At 41.4% G+C, this 20,038-nt stretch overlaps 1 protein-coding gene across 11 annotated transcripts in view; it reads right to left on the bottom strand.

Annotated features, from left to right (window-relative positions):
- The window catches only part of LOC138947574 (uncharacterized), an 85,374-nt gene that overhangs the window by 13,684 nt on the left and 51,652 nt on the right, over positions 1-20,038 (bottom strand). For 9 of the 11 annotated variants that reach the window (XM_070319069.1, XM_070319061.1, XM_070319071.1 and 6 more), the window contains 9 exons: positions 16,482-16,509; positions 15,870-15,892; positions 13,372-13,489; positions 11,824-11,993; positions 8,131-8,191; positions 6,402-6,463; positions 5,813-5,926; positions 3,224-3,289; positions 363-491 (listed from right to left, as the gene is read on the bottom strand). In XM_070319069.1, the coding sequence (XP_070175170.1) occupies positions 363-491; positions 3,224-3,289; positions 5,813-5,926; positions 6,402-6,463; positions 8,131-8,191; positions 11,824-11,993; positions 13,372-13,489; positions 15,870-15,892; positions 16,482-16,509 (771 nt within the window). The remainder of the gene's footprint in view (positions 1-362; positions 492-3,223; positions 3,290-5,812; positions 5,927-6,401; positions 6,464-8,130; positions 8,192-11,823; positions 11,994-13,371; positions 13,490-15,869; positions 15,893-16,481; positions 16,510-20,038) is intronic. The other 2 variants (XM_070319063.1, XM_070319065.1) reach the window with 2 other exon arrangements.

The raw sequence follows: 20,038 nt of genomic DNA, 5'->3' as shown, positions 1-20,038 counted from the left end.
AAGTCAATGAGTCGAGTAGTACACAGTCGATTCAAGTCGAGACGAGTTAAACTGGGTCAAGTCGAACAAAGTCAGGACGACTTACGCCGAGTCGAATCAGTTAAAAATGACTAACGTTGACTTTGAATCGAATAAAGTCTAATCGCCTCATTTGAGTTGGATCAGAAAAAATCAAATGCAAAGCAATATATACACGTTCATATGCAGTGAGGTGAAAACGCATTACGAGCAGTCGTTGTACGTAACAAAGGTCATTGGGTGTATGTTGACTGATCTGTGTCACACAACAGCGACCTGTTGCATGCGACAAGCTGTTGAACGCAACTAAAGCCACATGGTGTAACTCGGCCCTAAGTGCCTACCTTGTTGGCTTCCTGCGTGTTACGAAGCTTGTTTAGATATTTCTTTTTCTCGCCCTCCTCCACTTGCTCTTTGAGGAAGGTGTGCAGGTTCTGCTTCTCGACGTCGTCCACGGGCTGGTAGTTCATTTTCTGCACAGACAACAAAAGACTTGATTATCAACTTTTCCGCAAACATTTACCATAAAATACACTGTCAAGCCAGGTCCCCCTGATGGTCAGTTTTGCCCCATGTACTGTACATAGCTTTTCACGTATGTGTGTCAAGTTGCGCGCGCGCGCATGAGTGCGTATGTTTGTGACAATGTATTATTGGGAAATGTGTATTTTATAGTGCGTGTGTGTGTGTCCGCGCGTGTGTTAGTGATAATGTTTTATAGTGCAATGTGGTATTCATTGATATGGGTGTGATTGCACTGTAAATAATGTTATGTTGTTTTTGTATTTTTTTTGCAATGATTGTACTGCGCTTTGAGCAGGGTTAAACCCTGGATACATGCACTTTATATATATTTTGCATTATCATTATCATTATTATAAAGAAAAACAGTCTCTCTGTGTATTCTTTTTACATTTAGTCAAGTTTTGACTAAATGTTTTAACATAGAGGGGGAATCGAGACGAGGGTCGTGGTGTATGTGTGTCTGTCTGTGTGTGTGTGTGTCTGTGTGTGTGTGTAGAGCGATTCAGAGTAAACTACTGGACCGATCTTTATGACATTTTACATGAAAGTTCCTGGGTATGATATCCCCAGATGGGTTTTTTCATTATTTCGATAAATGTCTTTGATGACGTCATATACGGCTTTTTGGGAAAGTCAGTTGAGGCGGCACTGTCACACCCTCATTTTTCAATCAAATTGATTGAAATTTTTGTAAAGCAATCTTCGACGAAGGCCGGACTTTGGTCATTAAAAATCTGAAAATTGTAATAATTTTTTTATTTATATAAAACGATCCAAATTTACGTTCATCTTATTCTACATCATTTCCTGATTCCAAAAGCATATAAATATGTTATAATTGGATTAAAAACAATCTTTGAAAATTAATAATATATAAAAATTATGATCAAAATTAAATTTCCGAAATCGATTTAAAAACAATTTCATCTTATTCCTTGTCGGTTCCTGATTTCAAAAACATATAGATATGATATGTTTGGATTACAAAAACGCTCAGAAAGTTAAAACGAAGAGAGGCACAGAAAAGCGTGCTATGGAGCACAGCGAAACCACTACCGCCGGCGCTAAACAGGCTCGTCAGTTTCACTCCGCTATGCACAAGCGGCGGACTACGGTCATTGTGAAAAAATGCAGTGCGTTCAGTTTCATTCTTTGAGTTCCACAGCTTGACTAAATTTAGTAATTTCGCCTTACGCGACTTGTTTTGTTTACGAGTGGGCTTTCATTGTGTTTGGCTGTTGCCCCCGTACCCCCCCCCCCCCCCCCCCCATGTAAGTAGTCACAATCCCTTGTTTTGTTGTGTGGTTTTTGTTTTTCATTTGTTTGTTGATATTGCTGTGTGTGTGTCAGTGTGTGTCAGTGTGTGTGTGTGTGTGTGTGTGTGTGTGTGTGTGTGTGTGTGTGTGACGTGTGTGTGTGTGTGTGACGTGTGTGTGTGTGTGACGTGTGTGTATGTGTGTGTGTGTGTGTGTGTGTGTGACGTCACAGTGTGTGCGTGTTTTGCGGGATTGGTGTGAAAGTGGGGAGTGAGAATGGAATTCAATCAACCGCGGAATGTAGTGGTCGAGTAAAAGATGTGCAGTACAAACGTCTATGTAAAAAAGCAAAGCCAGTGCGACTGTTTCTATGTCACTCTTTCTGTTTAAAACAAAAAATTCCTCCGAGGTAGGAAAAACACCCCCGTTGGTCAAAGGGAAATAACCATTCTCACTGCCACCAACTGAGAAGGTTATTTCCCTTTGACCATTAATATGTCCCTCTATAAGTCCTTGTAGAATCTTAATCCACCAATAACTCCCTAACCGTGTGTTTGACTGGTCCCAATTTTTGTAAGGACGGTCTCAGGAATGTATAGAACCTGTTCACCAAGTTTGGTGACGATCGGTCCGTTCATTCTTGAGATCTATATGCGAACACAAACACACAAACACACAAACAAACAAACAAACACATCGACCGAAACCTATACACACCCCTATACCGGGGGTGTAACTACAACAGATAGAGAGGGAGATAGAGAGGGAGAGAGAGAGAGAGACACAGAGAGAGAGAGACAGAGAGAGACAGAGACAGAGAGAGAGAGAGAGAGAGAGAGAGATGGGGGAGAGAGAGAGAGATGGGAGAGAGAGAGAGAGATGGGAGAGAGAGAGAGAGAGAGACACAGAGAGAGAGAGAGAGAGAGAGAGAGAGAGAGGGAGGGGGGTGGTGGTGCGTGGGAGATGATAGAACATAGATCTTATAATCTATATTAAAGTATGACTCCTTACAGACTCCCGAACGTTAACACGCAGCAAACTACTTAAAAATAACGACAGTTTGCAGAGAAAAAGCTCACGCACATGGACTATTAACCTTGTATTCAAACAAGCACGCACAAGCATGAACGTCTACTGAATCGATCACGAATAAGCATGAACGTCTACTAAAACGATCACGAAAAAGCATAAAATTCTACTCAAAAGATCTCGCACATGCATGAACATTCTATGTACACAAAAGATCACGCACATGCATTTTATTCAAACGATCACGCACATGCACGAACATTCTTCTGAACAGATCACGCACATGCATGAACATTTTACTCAAAAGATCACGCACGTGTACGAACGTTCTACTCAAACGATCACGAAAGTGCATGAACATTCTATGGAACTCACTAGGTTCATGCTCTTCTTACCTTCTCCAGAAACTGACCTCCCCGATCACTTAAAGCAGTCTCAACTTCCGTTCCTTTCTTCCATTTCTTCGAGAGCAAGCAGCGGGACAAAGATTACATAGGCTAATTGTATTTTCAAGAAAAGTCGCGATTTGATATTTTAGTAAACCTTGCTTTTCCTTTTGAACGTTGGCTAGGATAGGGATCCGAAATTGACAACAAAACGACTGCTGTGTAGTTATAACATTGTTTAGTAATTAATTTCCTCCAGATGTGAACCTCACGAACTCACGAAGACCAGTCCTAGTGTATCATCTTTTCGCAAATCAACTGAAAGAACGCACGTCAATCGACGAATTCCGAAAATAACTCCGTCGGGTTTCCATGGGTTGTGGGAGAGTGACCTTTTCTTGCAAAACAGCAGACAAACAATGGAGGGACCAAACACTAGTGAGGGGTGTGCCGGAAACACGTGCGTGTCTCCGCGTGCTTCCGACACACCCATCGCTAGTGATTGGTCCTTCAAATCATGGTCTGCGTTTGCAAGGAAAGGTCACTCTTCCATAACCTATGCAAACCCGACGGGGTTCTTTCGAAAAATCGTCAATTCCAAAGCTGCTAACCACAGAAATATACGATATTAAATAATTTAACTCTCACTTACATGTTGCACAAGTCGGTTATAGTTAGAAAGTTTAAGTCCCTTTCTTTCTTACATGTAAAGAAATATACAGCTAAATGCTGCTAAAAAGGTCTTGTCTTGTCAACCGCCGTAATAAGTAGCAAATTCACATGACAATAATCCCCCGAAAGTGGTGTATGGCTGCCTGAATGGCGGGGTAAAAACGGTCATACACGTAAAATCCCACTCGTGCAAAAAGCATGAGTGAACGTGGGAGTTTCAGCCCATGAACGAAGAAGAATAAAGAAGAAGAAGACATGAAAATAACATTACTTATAATGAATTAAAAAAAACCACCCACAAAAACAACGAAGGTAAGTAAATGGAATATTCAATTATGGACAAAACGAAACATTCACAAGAAAGTCGACCTAAAGGTCTTCATATATTCTTTCTTTCTTTATTTGGTGTTTAACGTCGTTTTCAACCACGAAGGTTATATTGCGACGGGGAAAGGGCCGGGGGGAGATGGGATAGAGCCACTTGTCAATTGTCTCTTGTTCACAAAAGCACTAATCAAAAGTTTGCTCCAGGGGCTTGCAACGTAGTACAATGTATTACCTTACTGGGAGAATGCAAGTTTCCAGTACAAAGGACTTAACATTTCTTACATACTGCTTGACTAAAATCTTTACAAACATTGACTATATTCTATACAAGAACCACTTAACAAGGGTAAAAGGAGAAACAGAATCCGTTAGTCGCCTCGTACGACATGCTGGGGAGCATCGGGTAAATTCTTTCTCGTCCCAATCAATATGGGACTCCCCCTAACCCGCGGGGGGTCTTCATATATTGGACGCAGATGTACATACATATATTAAAGAGATAATAAGAAAAACGAGAACTTAGATAAATAAAGTGATGACTCCTCAATATAGTTTGTTTGTTTGTTTGTTTATTTGTTGCTTAACGTCCAGCCGACTACGTAGAGCCATATCAGGACGAGGAAGGGGGGGATGAAGGGGGCCACTTGTCAAGCGATTCCTGTTTACAAATGCACTAACCCATTACTTGTGTCCCAGCAGGCTTTAGTAAAACTAAATTAATACCTACTGGAAGATTACCAGTTTCCAGTATGTTAAAATAGGCTTACATCAGAACACTAACAGATTAAACTATACATGAATCGCGAGACAAGCGGCAAGAGAAGAGATTTTTTGGAAAAAATACAGGTGAATGAGCAAGAAGGCAGAAAAAAGAAAAGAATTCATGAAGAAAAAGAGAGCATGACAGGAAAGAGGAACCAAAAATCTACCTAACAGCAAACTAGAAAGCTCCTGCGGTTCCAAAAACAGGAGGGGCCTTTAATTTCATAACCGCAGTGCCCCACTGCGGGATCCTCAATATAGGGGAACCCCCTTTTAAGACTCACTCTTTTTTAAGACACACCTTTTTCAGATGTCTTGTTCACAACCTCTGTAAATTAACTTTTTTTTTCTTGTTTGTTGGGACCTCAGTTGCATGCAGGATGCTTCAACCCATATTTTTTGCCCAATTTTTTAAAATTTTTAATTTTTTAATTTTTGTTACAAAATTTTTTTTTTTTTTTTTAAGGCGGGGAGCATCCTTCTTCCTTGGACTTTTTCTGTGTAACATAATCAACTTTATATTATACAAAACATAAACTTCTGTCTAATGTTTAACTCTAATTCCAATAAAATACGTAAGTCTAACTTCTTCCCATACTTAAATTTTCCTATGGTCATTTTTGTTATCAAAATACAATAATTTATAAAATAAATTTGATCGTTTTTTAAATTTTCATTCCACTCTGTAAATTAACTTCCAATTTAAGACTCACTCTTTTTTAAGACCTGATTTTCTCAGATTTGTGAATGTCTTAAAAGACGGGTTCCACTGTATCAAATTGACGCGAGTCGACGATCAATCATAAAAATAGTGACTTTTAAAAGTTATCCACTCACAATCCTTGAGACATCCGAGTTAGGAAGATGCTGATTGGCCAGTGTTCCTGTAATTGGGTCACGCTTGGGGTTTCCCACCTCTTTTGACCTCATGACCTGTGCCAGATCGCCGTGCTGCAATATGCAAATCAAATGAGAAAAGGATGCCAGGATTGAGTGAAGAAATAGTCAGACAGCCAGGCTATGCAGGAAGGCACAAAATATACGTAAAGTGCAAACTATGTTTTGATTTAAAATCTTTAACTCTTGTCTTAAAATATTTACTTCTTTCTCAAACACATTGGCGTCCTCGCGTCTGTTCAAATTTAGGAAATAAACAAACGAAAAAACAAACTTACGAACTAACGGATAAACAAACAAACAAACAAATAAACAAACGAGCAATCAAACGAGCGAACGAAATACAAACGAGCGAACGAACGAATGAACGAACAAACAAACAAACGAACAAACAAACAAACGAGCAACTAAACGAGCGAACGAAGAACAAAGGAAACGAACGAACGAGCGAACGAACGAACAAACGGGCCCCCCCTCCATAGATATACAGAACGTTTTTTCAGCTAATGAAATGTTTCTCGAGACTTACCGGTGCTTTCTCGTAACGTATTAATTCGTCTTTGGTCCTCTTCTGTTCTTCCATTCCCACACCTGCAGCAAGTAATATACTAGCAATGATATTAACCCTAATCTATTGATGATTATAAATGATAAACGAGAGTATGTAGGAGGATGTATGTGAGGGTGCGGGTATGGATATGTGTGGTATGGGTTATGTGTGTATTGATGTGTACTTTTATGTGTCTCCATGTTTTGAGAGTGTTTTTACATTTAGTCAAGTTTTGACTAAATGTTTTAACATAGAGGGGGAATCGAGACGAGGGTCGTGGTGTATGTGTGTGTAGTGTGTGTGTGTGTGTGTGTGTGTGTGTGTGTGTGTGTGTGTGTGTGTAGTGTGTGTGTAGTGTGTTTGTGTGTATGTGTGTGTGTGTATGTGTGTGTCTGTGTGTGTCTGTGTGTGTCTGTGCGTGTGTGTATGTGTAGAGCGATTCAGACCAAACTACTGGACCGATCTTTATGAAATTTGACATGAGAGTTCCTGGGAATGATATACCCGGTCTTTTTTTTTCATTTTTTCGATAAATACTTTTGATGACGTCATATCCGGCTTTTTGTAAAAGTTGAGGCGGCACTGTCATACCCTCATTTTTCAATCAAATTGATTGAAATTTTTGTAACGCAATCTTCGACGAAGGCCAAACTTCGGTATTGCATGTCAGCTTGGTGGCTTAAAAATTAATGAATGACTTTGGTCATTAAAAATCTGAAAATTGTAATATTTTTTTTATATAAAACAATCCAAATTTACGTTCATCTTATTCTACATCATTTCTTGATTCCAAAAACATATAAATATGTTATATTTGGATTACAAACAAGCTCTGAAAATTAAAAATATAAAAATTATGATCAAAATTAAATTTCCGAAATCGATTTAAAAACAATTTCATCTTATTTCTTGTCGGTTCCTGATTCCAAAAACATATAGATATGATATGTTTGGATTAAAAACACGCTCAGAAAGTTAAAACGAAGAGAGGTACAGAAAAGCGTGCTATGCAGCACAGCGAAACCACTACCGCGCTGAACAGGCTCGTCAGTTTCACTCCGTTATGCACAAGCGGCGGACTACGGTCATTGTGAAAAAATGCAGTGCGTTCAGTTTCATTCTGAGTTCCACAGCTTGACTTAATGTAGTAATTTCGCCTTACGCGACTTGTTTTTTAATGTGATGTTATCTCGTACACGAGCCAAGAGAAAAATATCTGTCTGTTGCATTCAGACAAAAAAGTTTTATTGAATTGAATTGAATTGAATTGAAAATGCACACAATTGAGAGTCGCTCACAACTATTTGAAAGAACTTGGTAAAAAAAACTGAACAAAATCCAAACGCCGCATATAATGAGTTTCGTGCGTGCGTGCGTACGTACGTACGTGCGTGCGTGTGTGCGTGTATGTGTGTGTGCGGGCGTGTGTGTGTAAGCGTGCGTGCGTGTATGATAGTCAGATGTGGTTGTGTGTGTGTGTGCTTGTGAGTGAGTGCCGCCCTTGCGCGTTCGTACGTGCATCCGTGTGTGCGTACATGCGTGTGTATGTTCCTCGATGTGTGCGTGTGTGTTGCGTTTACATGTGTTTGCATGCCCATGTGTGTGCGAGCGTGTGTGTTTGAATATTCGTGCGTGCGTATGTGAGCGATGCCCTCTGCACAAAAAAAAAGGATAACAGCGACCTTGAAGTTTTCACCGAAATACTTACGAAGATCGTTCAGCATCACTTCCTTTGCCCGAACCCGCTTTGTTTGTTCAGAAGCGTCACGCTAGAAAGAAGAAAAAAAACTTGACTAAATATGAAAAGAAGTCGCGTGAAGCGATATCAAACCATTTAGTCAATTTGGCGACCTGAAACTAAAAGATCAACACTGAAAACGAGTCATCACTGAAGGTACATGTAATAAGGCTTGGCTAGTCTAAACTTAAAGACCGTGACAGATCGCGCTCGTCTCCGCAAAGCAGGCGAACGTGGTACCTGAGCATAGTTTTTATGTGAACATATATATTGGAATTCAGGAGTTACAATCTTTTACTGAACTTTTGATTTTCAATTATATTTTTCTTAATTGTAATGAACAAACTCATTTACACATTTTCAAGCTTCCAAGCTGAAATGCAAACCCATAGTCCGGACAAAGATTGTTTGACAAAAACTTCAATCAATTTGGTTACAAAATGAGGGCGTCACAGTGCCGCCTCAACTTTCCTTAAAAGCCGGAGATGGCAACACCACACACACACACACACACACACACACACACACACACACACACACACACACACACACACACACACACACACACACACACACACACACACCGGAAAATATAACAAAAGAAGTTGGTTATATGGTGCAAAGAATTGAACACAAATAGTCTTACAATACAACATAAAATTGGCAAAAGAATAACATAAGCAATCCTTATGCACGATCGAACTTTCAAATATAAAATCAAAACCCATTTCCGTGCGGTTGGTTAGCTAGTTCCGGGGTTGTGTTCTTATTAGCTAGCCGTGAAGTCGGTAAGTCAATTAGAAAATTAATGATTTAGTCAGTACGATTGGGTTTACACCCCCACCAACGACCGTGAGAATAATCCGAGAATTTAGAGACAATACACGCAGTGCAGTTAAAACAATACCACAAAATTAAAGATCAGTGAAACGCACAATCGTTCCCATGGTTACAGTTTGACTCACCAGCTGGGCTCTGGTCAGGCTTTTAAACGAGAAAAGTACAATCGTTCCTATGGTTACAGTGTGACTCACCATCCTGGGCTCTGGTCAGGCTTTTACACGAGAAACGCACAATCGTTCCTATGGTTACAGTGTGACTCACCATCTGGGCTCTGGTCAGGCTTTTACACGAGAAACGCACAATCGTTCCTATGGTTACAGTGTGACTCACCATCTGGGCTCTGGTCAGGCTTTTACACGAGAAACGCACAATCGTTCCCATGGTTACAGTGTGACTCACCATCTGGGCCCTGGTCAGGCTTTTACACGAGAAAAGTACAATCCTACAACTCACAGCAGCTTTCTTTCTTTATCCCCGAGTACGCAGTACTAGGGTCCTGCAGACTTTAATTGTGTGTCTGTCTGTCTGTTCGTCTCGACTTAACAGCTTATTGCTGGGAAACTACTGGGCGCAGTTCGTTCAAAAGTTGATACACTAACTTGATAATAGGTCCGATTGATCGTATTAAAACTTCATAATGTTACCTGGGACCTAAATGCCCCAAAAAACACAAAAGCCACTCACGACATAGCACCAGTATAGTGGTGGTAGGAAGAAAAATGTATTAAAAAAAATTCACAGACGCCAGAGACAGGTAAAGGGAGGCAATCGTTTCCACTGCCAGTTTGCTAAATAGGCCAGAAAGGATGAGTTGTTTCCCATGAACCGTTTTCTACCTGGAAGTGTGTTTCCAACCCCACCCAAAAGTGTGTTGGTGTCTCAAAGAGCAAAACTTTTTCCGAAAACCAATAATATACCAATTTCTTTGAAAATATTTGGATTATGTGTTAAATTTACCCTCGTACATGTTATGTTAATTAGAAACATTTAAGAATCAAATATTTCACAAAAGCAAACCAATTTAATGTAAGTGCATCAGATATTTAATGATATTTTTTGGAAATGTGTCAAAATTTAACGGTGGGAGTTTTTGCGGTGGGAGGCTGGTCGCTTTGCGAACAGCCTCAGCCGAACACGTCACGGAGTGACGAGAAAAGCGTGATTTACAAGCCAGCCAGCGGGTGCGGGGATTTGGTCTCGGCAAAGAAACAACAATGCAGTGTTTGTCTCGGTGAGACTGAAAGAGAGACAAGAGAGCACGAGAGAGAGCGACAGGGACACACAGTGACCAAAGTGATCAGGGTTCGATTCCCGGCATGGGCGGTCTATTTTTTTTTTTTTAATTCTTGTTTACTATTGTTTATTATGAACGTTTTAATGTTTTATTTTACTGTAATAGTTTTTTTTAATTGTGTAAAATAAATAAATAATATATATATTTTTTTTTAATCCAAGTGATCCGGGTTCGATTCCCGGCATGGGCGGTCTATTTTTTTTATTTTTTTTTAATTCTTGTTTTACTCTAATAATTTTTTTAATTGTGTAAAATAAATATATAATTTTTTTTTTTTTTAAATCCACGTGCACAAGACAAAAACTTTCATACTGGGGGAGCGTACTCGGGTCCAGCGCCAGCGTTTTTTATTTGGTGTTTAACGTCGTTTTCAACCACGAAGGTTATATCGCGACGGGGAAAGGGGGGAGAGGGGATAGAGCCACTTGTCAATTGTTTCTTGTTCACAAAAGCACTAATCAAAAATTTGCTCCAGGGGCTTGCAACGTAGTACAATATATGACCTTACTGGGAGAATGCAAGTTTCCAGTACAAAGGACTTAACATTTCTTACATACTGCTTGACTAAAATCTTTACAAAAATGGACTATATTCTATACAAGAAACACTTAACAAGGGTAAAAGGAGAAACAGAATCCGTTAGTCGCCTCTTACGACATGCTGGGGAGCATCGGGTAAATTCTTCCCCCTAACCCGCGGGGGGTCTCACAACAGCAATGTTTTTCAATGCTCAAAGAAGCACCAGGCAACCTCCTTAAAAGGGGTTCTGATTTGGCCTATATGGTCCGCTGGACCCAAAAAGCAACAGCTATCAAATCAGATCACCTCCTTAAAGCGTTAAGGGGCCATCTGACATTTTTCAGTTTACGTGGCTTGCGGTCAGTTTTACTTGTGTCAATGAATGTTTAACAAGTTGGACGTTTTTATCCAGCTGAGGAGAACTTCTAAATTAAAATCGACGTGGTATCTGCAGTACTATGGCCATCGTAAACCGTATTCAACGTAAAGACCCAGAGTGGACCCGGCCAAAAAAAAAGAGATTTCTTGTTAATTGGGAATTTGGTAGGATGATTCCGTGGCAATTTCTAAGTTCAGATGGCACCAGATAGCACCATTTTGCTTCTTCGGACAACCCCCCCCCCTCCCTAGCAGTCTTGGGCGCGCTGCGCGCCCTCGATACATACTTTTAAATTCTGAGTGCAGCCCCCCCCCTTCCCCCCGCCTTCCCCTTTCAAACTAACTGATCCGCCCCTGACTGACCCACTGTCATTGATAATTATTACGTCTGCGAGAAGACATTACCAAAATATACTACATTTGTTTTTTTTAACTTTTAATGCACATAATTGCAACAACAAGAACAAAACTCTTCAGTTTTTTTAATTTCGCAAAACCATTTTGTCCGTGGATAGACTTGACCCGGCAAAGGTTCTTCTGTACTAATTGTACCAACTGTCCCCAAACACTGTTACAGTTAACAAAGTGAATGATTAATCAACCAAAACAACAAAAACCAAACCACACACGATGAATGCACCGCTGACATTTAACTCGAAATTGCCGTAAGTGTGAGTGTTGCGGTTCCCATAGCGATCCATCATGGGCGCGCCACCCCCCGGCCTGCCGAACGGGTCGTAGACAGGGTCATTGGGCAGTTTGTACGCCTTGCCGGGGATGTTTTCTTGGATCTTGCTGGCTGTGGACACATGACAGACACATGAGTGACACAGAGACACATGGTGAGACATGAAGCACATGGTGACACTGAGACACATTGTGACACATGGGAGACAGAGACACAGGGTCATTGGGCATGTTGTACGCCTTGCCGGGGATGTTCTCCTGGATCTTGCTGGCTGTGGACACATGACAGACACATGGCAGAAACATTGAGACACATAGTGACACATGAAAGACACATGGTGACACATGAGAGACACAGAGACACATAGAGACACTGAGACATATGAGATACACATGAGTGACACAGAGACACATGGTGACACATGGGAGACACATAGAGACACAACGGTCCTGTGGCAGGTTGTACGCCTTGCCGGATATGTTCTCCTGGATTTTGCTGGCTTGAGACACATGCCAGACACATGGGAGACACATTGTGACACATGGGAGACACATAGAGACACAAGGGCAATGTGAGACAATTATAAAAGAATGTATTTGGTTCCATTGTAGTATATACCCCACACAGCCTTCAGACCCAGAACGTGATCACGGGAAATATTAATTACATTTTTTCTGGAGACTGGCAAACCGCAGAAAGTTTGGTTTGGCTGGCTAAAACTAAAGGCATGTGTAGTCATCTATATCTGTGGGATAGTTTCTATATATATATACGACTAGTGTCTGTCTGTCTGTCTGTCTGTTCGCGATGCACGGCCAAAGTTCTCGGTGGATCTTTTTGAAATTTGGACACCGTATTCAGCTACACCCCGGACACAACCTCATCGATGAGATATTTCAACACGTGCTCTCAGCGCGCAGCGCTGTGCGCGCTGAACCGATTTTGTTTTTTTTGGTCTGGATCCACTACCAGTAACTCTTCCTTATCTTCTCCAGTGTTTTCAGCCGCGATTATCTCCCTTCCTCCGTGTGGCGTCAATCCATATTCCCGTTACTACGTTACTATTTTTAGAAGGTCACTGCACGTTACTATTTTTAGAAGGTCTCCAGTGTTTTGCGCGTTTATCTCCTTTCCTTCGTGCGCCGGCGAAGCCGGCGTACACCCGGCAAACCCAGGCGCAGCCTGGTATTCGGCTCTACTTCTTCCCGGCGAAGCCGGTACCCGGCGAAGCGGGTAATCATCTAGTGGTAAATGTTTTGACTGTTCATATTTTTATCAGCGACAAAAAGACAAATCGTTGCTTCCACAGTGCTCTGAGCGGAGTAGCATCTAGAACTAACCTTTCTTGCGATTTTTTAAAACTCAAAAGCAGCACATGCGATTTTTTTAAAATTCAAAAACAGCATTCTTTGAAGATCAAATTCAAAGTCCAAACCTCAACACAGCAAAACAAAACAAGCAGAATGAAACCCAACGAATGTTTACTCACAACCAAAGTCATCTCTCTGCATGGTGACGGGGTAACGTGTGATGGTTTTTCCCCTGTCGTCCCTCCGTGGCGCCCCAGCCCCTCCCCGCGTGGCATCGAAGTCAAGGCTGTTCTTTATCTGACACAGCAGAAAGAGATTTCCGGCGTTAATTTTCAAGTCGTGGAAGGATTTGATGGGTTTGTATAGTCTTTAGCGTGATAAAGTGAATGTAATTAATGTGTCTGAAATTAGGGATTGCCGCTGTTTCTCTTCTGTTTATTTTCCTGCGTTCTCTGTTCTGACATTTGTCTTTGTACATGTATTGTAAAATGTTTTTGACTTCGCTCTCTCGGCCTCGGTCTCTCTCTGTCTCTCCCTCCCCCTCTCTCTCCCTCTCTTTCTCCTACCAGCAACTCCTCCTACTCTCTTTCTGCCTTCACCTCTCTTTCTCTCTGTCTCTCCCTCCCCTCCCCCCTTCCCCCTTCTCTGTCTTTCCTCCTGTTATTCTTCTCTCCCTTATATTTGTGGACCGATGAAATTAGCCACTACCTCTTGTTGAATCCCCAAATTGCACAGACTGAATTAATGGTAATACTTTAATCCCCTAATTGCACAGACTGAATTAATGGTAATACTTTAATCCCCTAATTGCACATACTGAATTAAATGTAATGCTTTAATCCCCTAATTGCGCAGACTGAATTAATGGTAATACTTTGTGTGTCATTTGCCAGAAAAAAAATCATGTGTACTGATAGTACGTAAGTACAAGAAGTTCCATTGAAGTCTGAATAATGTTACCGAGTGCACGAAGCACAACAATCACATATGGAGGCAAAGCCAGTCAAACTGGGTTACGATTTTAGAACTAGTTTAATAGCCCTATAAAAACTGACATGAGTACGCCAAGGTTCCCGAGAGCATACAATCGTTTATTTACCGTCACTCTGTAAAAACATTGGCGACATTTGTCTTAAGTTAAAAACACACATAGGCGCGCACACACACTTTCCCTTTTTACATTTAGTCAAGTTTTGACTAAATGTTTTAACATAGAGGGGGAATCGAGACGAGGGTCGTGGTGTGTGTGTGTGTGTGTGTGTGTGTGTGTGTGTGTGTGTGTGTGTGTGTGTGTGTGTGTGTGTGTGTGTGTGTGTGTGTGTGTGTGTGTGTGTGTGTGTGTGTCTGTCTGTCTGTCTGTGCGTGTGTGTGTGTAGAGCGATTCAGACCAAACTACTGGACCGATCTTTATGAAATTTTACATGAGAGTTCCTGGGAATGATATTCCCGGACGTGTTTTCGTTTTTTCGATAAATACGTCATGACGTCATATCCGGCTTTTTGTAAAAGTTGAGGCGGCACTGTCACACCCTCATTTTTCAATCAAATTGATTGAAATTTTGGCCAAGCAATCTTCGACAAAGGCCGGACTTCGGTATTGCATTTCAGCTTGGTGGCTTAAAAATTAATTAATGACTTTGGTCATTAAAAATCTGAAAATTGTAAAAATATATATTTTTTTAAACGATCCAAATTTACGTTCATCTTATTCTTCATCATTTTCTGATTCCAAAAACATATAAATATGTTATATTTGGATTAAAAACAAGCTCTGAAAATTAAAAATATAAAAATTATGATCAAAATTAAATTTTCGAAATCAATTTAAAAACACTTTCATCTTATTCCTTGTCGGTTTCTGATTCCAAAAACATATAGATATGATATGTTTGGAAACACGCTCAGAAAGTTAAAACGAAGAGAGGTGCAGAAAAGCGTGCTATCCTTCTCAGTGCAACAACTACCCCGCTCTTCTTGTCAATTTCACTGCCTTTGCCACGAGCGGTGGACTGACGATGCTACGAGTATACGGTCTTGCTGAAAAATTGCATTGCGTTCAGTTTCATTATGTGAGTTCGACAGCTTGACTAAATGTTGTATTTTCGCCTTACGCGACTTGTTATAGTGTGTGTGCGCGCCTGTGCGTGGTTTTAACCTAAGACAAATGTCGCCAATGTGTTAACAACTAAGACAAATGTCGCCAATGTGTTAACAACTAAGACAAATGTCGCCAATGTGTTAACAACTAAGACAAATGTCGCCAATGTGTTAACAACTAAGACAAATGTCGCCAATGTGTTAACAACTAAGACAAATGTCGCCAATGTGTTAACAACTAAGACAAATGTCGCCAATGTGTTAACAACTAAGACAAATGTCGCCAATGTGTTAACAACTAAGACAAATGTCGCCAATGTGTTAACAACTAAGACAAATGTCGCCAATGTGTTAACAACAAAGACAAATGTCGCCAATGTGTGAACAACTTGACAACAGCAGCCAGACCCCATCACAAACAGATACTCTACATCTCACTAGTGCGCTGTCTTCCACGTGTACCAAAAACGTCGAGCTACTATAAATAGCTCACGCTTTGGCAGGGAGACCACTCCATCAATGCAGAGCAACTGCCTGTGACAAAGGGGGAACTACTGCGTTACCCTGTCACGATACTCACCTCTTTTCGTGGTTCATCAAAGTCTGCAAACAAACACAAAATCTCAATCAATCCAATATCCAATCAAGCAACTTTTTAAGCACATTTCTGAATAGTTAATCAAACATCAAATTTTGCCATACGGTGACAACTGCTCCTCTTTTTCATTGGAAGTAGAATTAAATACGCGCTTGCGCCATGACATTGTCAGTTAAAGAAACCTAGTTTGTGTCGCAATCGTGATTCTTTTATAACTATATCATGATTTAATTGTTTAAAATTATGTTTAATGTTTAAACCAATTAAAGAAACTCAAACGTCGCATCAATACCTAGTCAAAAGCGTTTCAGTGGAAAGGAGCACTCAGTTACTTTTAATCAAAAGACTGTAGTAACAAACTAACTTATAATTATGGAGTGAAAAAAAACAAAGTGAAAGCGAAACATAATTTTCAGCCCAGCGAAGGACAAGTTTTTCATGCAAAATTCCCTCCTGCCTCAGCGCAGAAAATGTGACCCAACAAAAAATGTGTGTTGATTCTTGATATCATTTCAATATTCTCCTTTGATCTTAAACCCTTTAACCCTTTTTTTTAGAACAAAAAAAAAGGAGAAAAAATTTTGAAATGCTTACCGTGTCTGTGCGGATCATTGTCTTTCATCTGAAAGCGAAAAGAAAATGTAGTTTGTTTTATACACGTGTTGCGATTGTCTCAAAGGTGCCTTCGTCGTTCCAAAGTGGACCGTCTTGCAAATCAAGGTGAAGCTGTTCTGCCTTCCACATGGACACATGCCAACATTCAACAGCCTATAGCTGCGTTCTGCCTTCCACATGGACACATGCCAACATTCAACAGCCTATAGCTGCGTTCTGCCTTCCACATGGACACACGCCAACATTCAACAGCCTATAGCTGCGTTCTGCCTTCCACATGGACACATGCCAACATTCAACAGCCTATAGCTGCGTTCTGCCTTCCACATGGACACATGCCAACATTCAACAGCCTATAGCTGCGTTCTGCCTTCCACATGGACACATGCCAACATTCAACAGCCTATAGCTGCGTTCTGCCTTCCACATGGACACATGCCAACATTCAACAGCCTATAGCTGCGTTCTGCCTTCCACATGGACACATGCCAACATTCAACAGCCTATAGCTGCGTTCTGCCTTCCACATGGACACATGGCAACATTCAACAGCCTATAGCTGCGTTCTGCCTTCCACATGGACACATGGCAACATTCAACAGCCTATAGCTGCGTTCTGCCTTCCACATGGACACATGCCAACATTCAACAGCCTATAGCTGCGTTCTGCCTTCCACATGGACACATGCCAACATTCAACAGCCTATAGCTGCGTTCTGCCTTCCACATGGACACATGCCAACATTCAACAGCCTATAGCTGCGTTCTGCCTTCCACATGGACACATGCCAACATTCAACAGCCTATAGCTGCGTTCTGCCTTCCACATGGACACATGCCAACATTCAACAGCCTATAGCTGCGTTCTGCCTTCCACATGGACACATGCCAACATTCAACAGCCTATAGCTGCGTTCTGCCTTCCACATGGACACACGCCAACATTCAACAGCCTATAGCTGCGTTCTGCCTTCCACATGGACACATGCCAACATTCAACAGCCTATAGCTGCGTTCTGCCTTCCACATGGACACATGCCAACATTCAACAGCCTATAGCTGCGTTCTGCCTTCCACATGGACACATGCCAACATTCAACAGCCTATAGCTGCGTTCTGCCTTCCACATGGACACATGCCAACATTCAACAGCCTATAGCTGCGTTCTGCCTTCCACATGGACACATGCCAACATTCAACAGCCTATAGCTGCGTTCTGCCTTCCACATGGACACATGCCAACATTCAACAGCCTATAGCTGCGTTCTGCCTTCCACATGGACACATGCCAACATTCAACAGCCTATAGCTGCGTTCTGCCTTCCACATGGACACATGGCAACATTCAACAGCCTATAGCTGCGTTCTGCCTTCCACATGGACACATGGCAACATTCAACAGCCTATAGCTGCGTTCTGCCTTCCACATGGACACATGCCAATATTCAACAGCCTATAGCTGCGTTCTGCCTTCCACATGGACACATGCCAACATTCAACAGCCTATAGCTGCGTTCTGCCTTCCACATGGACACATGCCAACATTCAACAGCCTATAGCTGCGTTCTGCCTTCCACATGGACACATGCCAACATTCAACAGCCTATAGCTGCGTTCTGCCTTCCACATGGACACATGCCAACATTCAACAGCCTATAGCTGCGTTCTGCCTTCCACATGGACACATGCCAACATTCAACAGCCTATAGCTGCGTTCTGCCTTCCACATGGACACACGCCAACATTCAACAGCCTATAGCTGCGTTCTGCCTTCCACATGGACACATGCCAACATTCAACAGCCTATAGCTGCGTTCTGCCTTCCACATGGACACATGCCAACATTCAACAGCCTATAGCTGCGTTCTGCCTTCCACATGGACACATGCCAACATTCAACAGCCTATAGCTGCGTTCTGCCTTCCACATGGACACACGCCAACATTCAACAGCCTATAGCTGCGTTCTGTGCAGAGTAAGATTTTTGTTAAAGTTATAAAAAAAAGTTAATATTTTTTTTTTATAAATCCATTCATGTATAACAAGCTTCCCTCTCTGCATAGGAATTATTCAGGCTGTGATTTTTGGTAAGCGTCCCCATATTTTTTAAGGGATACCAGTGTTTTTTATTTTTAATTTTTTTTTTAAATCGATTCGTCAAAATATGTTGATTCTGCACAAAAAGCAGCCAGGCTGTTGAATATTGGTGTGTGTCCAAGCAGAGGAATGGTATTGTCCAATGTAAAAACCTGCCCAGATCTGAGATTGTCAGCCAAATCGTTTACACGGGAAGGATTGTGCCTTTAACAAGGAGCCACGAAGCTGCTACTGCTTTGTGCTCAAATAGAAATACCTTTTACTAAATCCAAAAACCAAAGAGACTGCCAACGTTCCAAAATTCAGAATAAAAAAAACAAGAAGGTGGGTTGGTGGAACGTTTGTTATTGACAAACTTTACTCAATACAATTTTTTTGTGTTTAAACAAAACAAACGTTAATTTTATTGTAACGTGTTGACGGGCGCAGTGGCGTGGTGGTAAGACGTCGGCCTCCTAATCGGGAGGTCGTGAGTTCGAATCCCGTTCGCTGCCGCCTGGTGTGTTAAGAGATTTTTCCGATCTCCCAGGTCAACTTATGTGCAGACCTGCTAGTGACTTAACCCCCTTCGTGTGTAGGCCTACACGCAAGCACAAGACCAAGTGCGCACGGAAAAGATCCTGTAATCCATGTCGAAGTTCGGTGGATTATGGAAACACGAAAATACCCAGCATACCTACTCAACGAAAGCGGAGTGAGCTGACTATGCTCTCAGAGTATAGTGTGGGGAACCCAAATGGGCAAACGAGCTCACACGTAACCAGAAAATTCTGGAACGCTGAAGAAGAAGAAGAAGTAGCGTGTTGTTTTGTCAATAAAACAACGTTCCAATAGCCTACCTTTCCTGGTTTTTGATTCTATACCTTTTACTAGTTTTCTTTTTTTTAAGCTGTTGCTGCCTATTTTTACTATCGTTCAACATCTGTTTCGATCTAAGCTGGAATAGGAAAGCTATCAAGACTGCAGCTACTTTAATGTTCAAAAACAAAGATATACAATGTTTATATATTCTCTTAACTGAAGTTTTCCACTTTTAAACGCATTTCTGTAACCGTTCGTGAACTTTCTTTCTTTCTTTATTTGGTGTTTAACGTCGTTTTCAACCGTTCAAGATTATATCGCGACGGGCGTTCGTGAACACAGTGTGACATAGTATATAATTCTACTGGAAAAAGTAGTACGCATGGTAGACACTAATCTTCATTTCACGTGCATATGCTTCCCTAACCAGTTTATAGAGACTAGCTTTGTTTGTTTGTTTGTTCGTTCATGGGCTGAAACTCCCACGGCTTTTACGTGTATGACCGTTTTTACCCCGCCATTTAGGCAGCCATACGCCGCTTTCGGAGGAAGCATGCTGGGTATTTTCGTGTTTCTATAACCCACCGAACTCTGACATGGATTACAGGATCTTTTTCGTGCGCACTTGGTCTTGTGCT

The sequence above is a fragment of the Littorina saxatilis genome, linkage group LG14, assembly GCF_037325665.1.
Source record: "Littorina saxatilis isolate snail1 linkage group LG14, US_GU_Lsax_2.0, whole genome shotgun sequence".
Classification (NCBI taxonomy): Eukaryota; Metazoa; Mollusca; class Gastropoda; order Littorinimorpha; family Littorinidae; genus Littorina; species Littorina saxatilis.
This window is presented reverse-complemented; position numbering and strand designations above follow the sequence as displayed.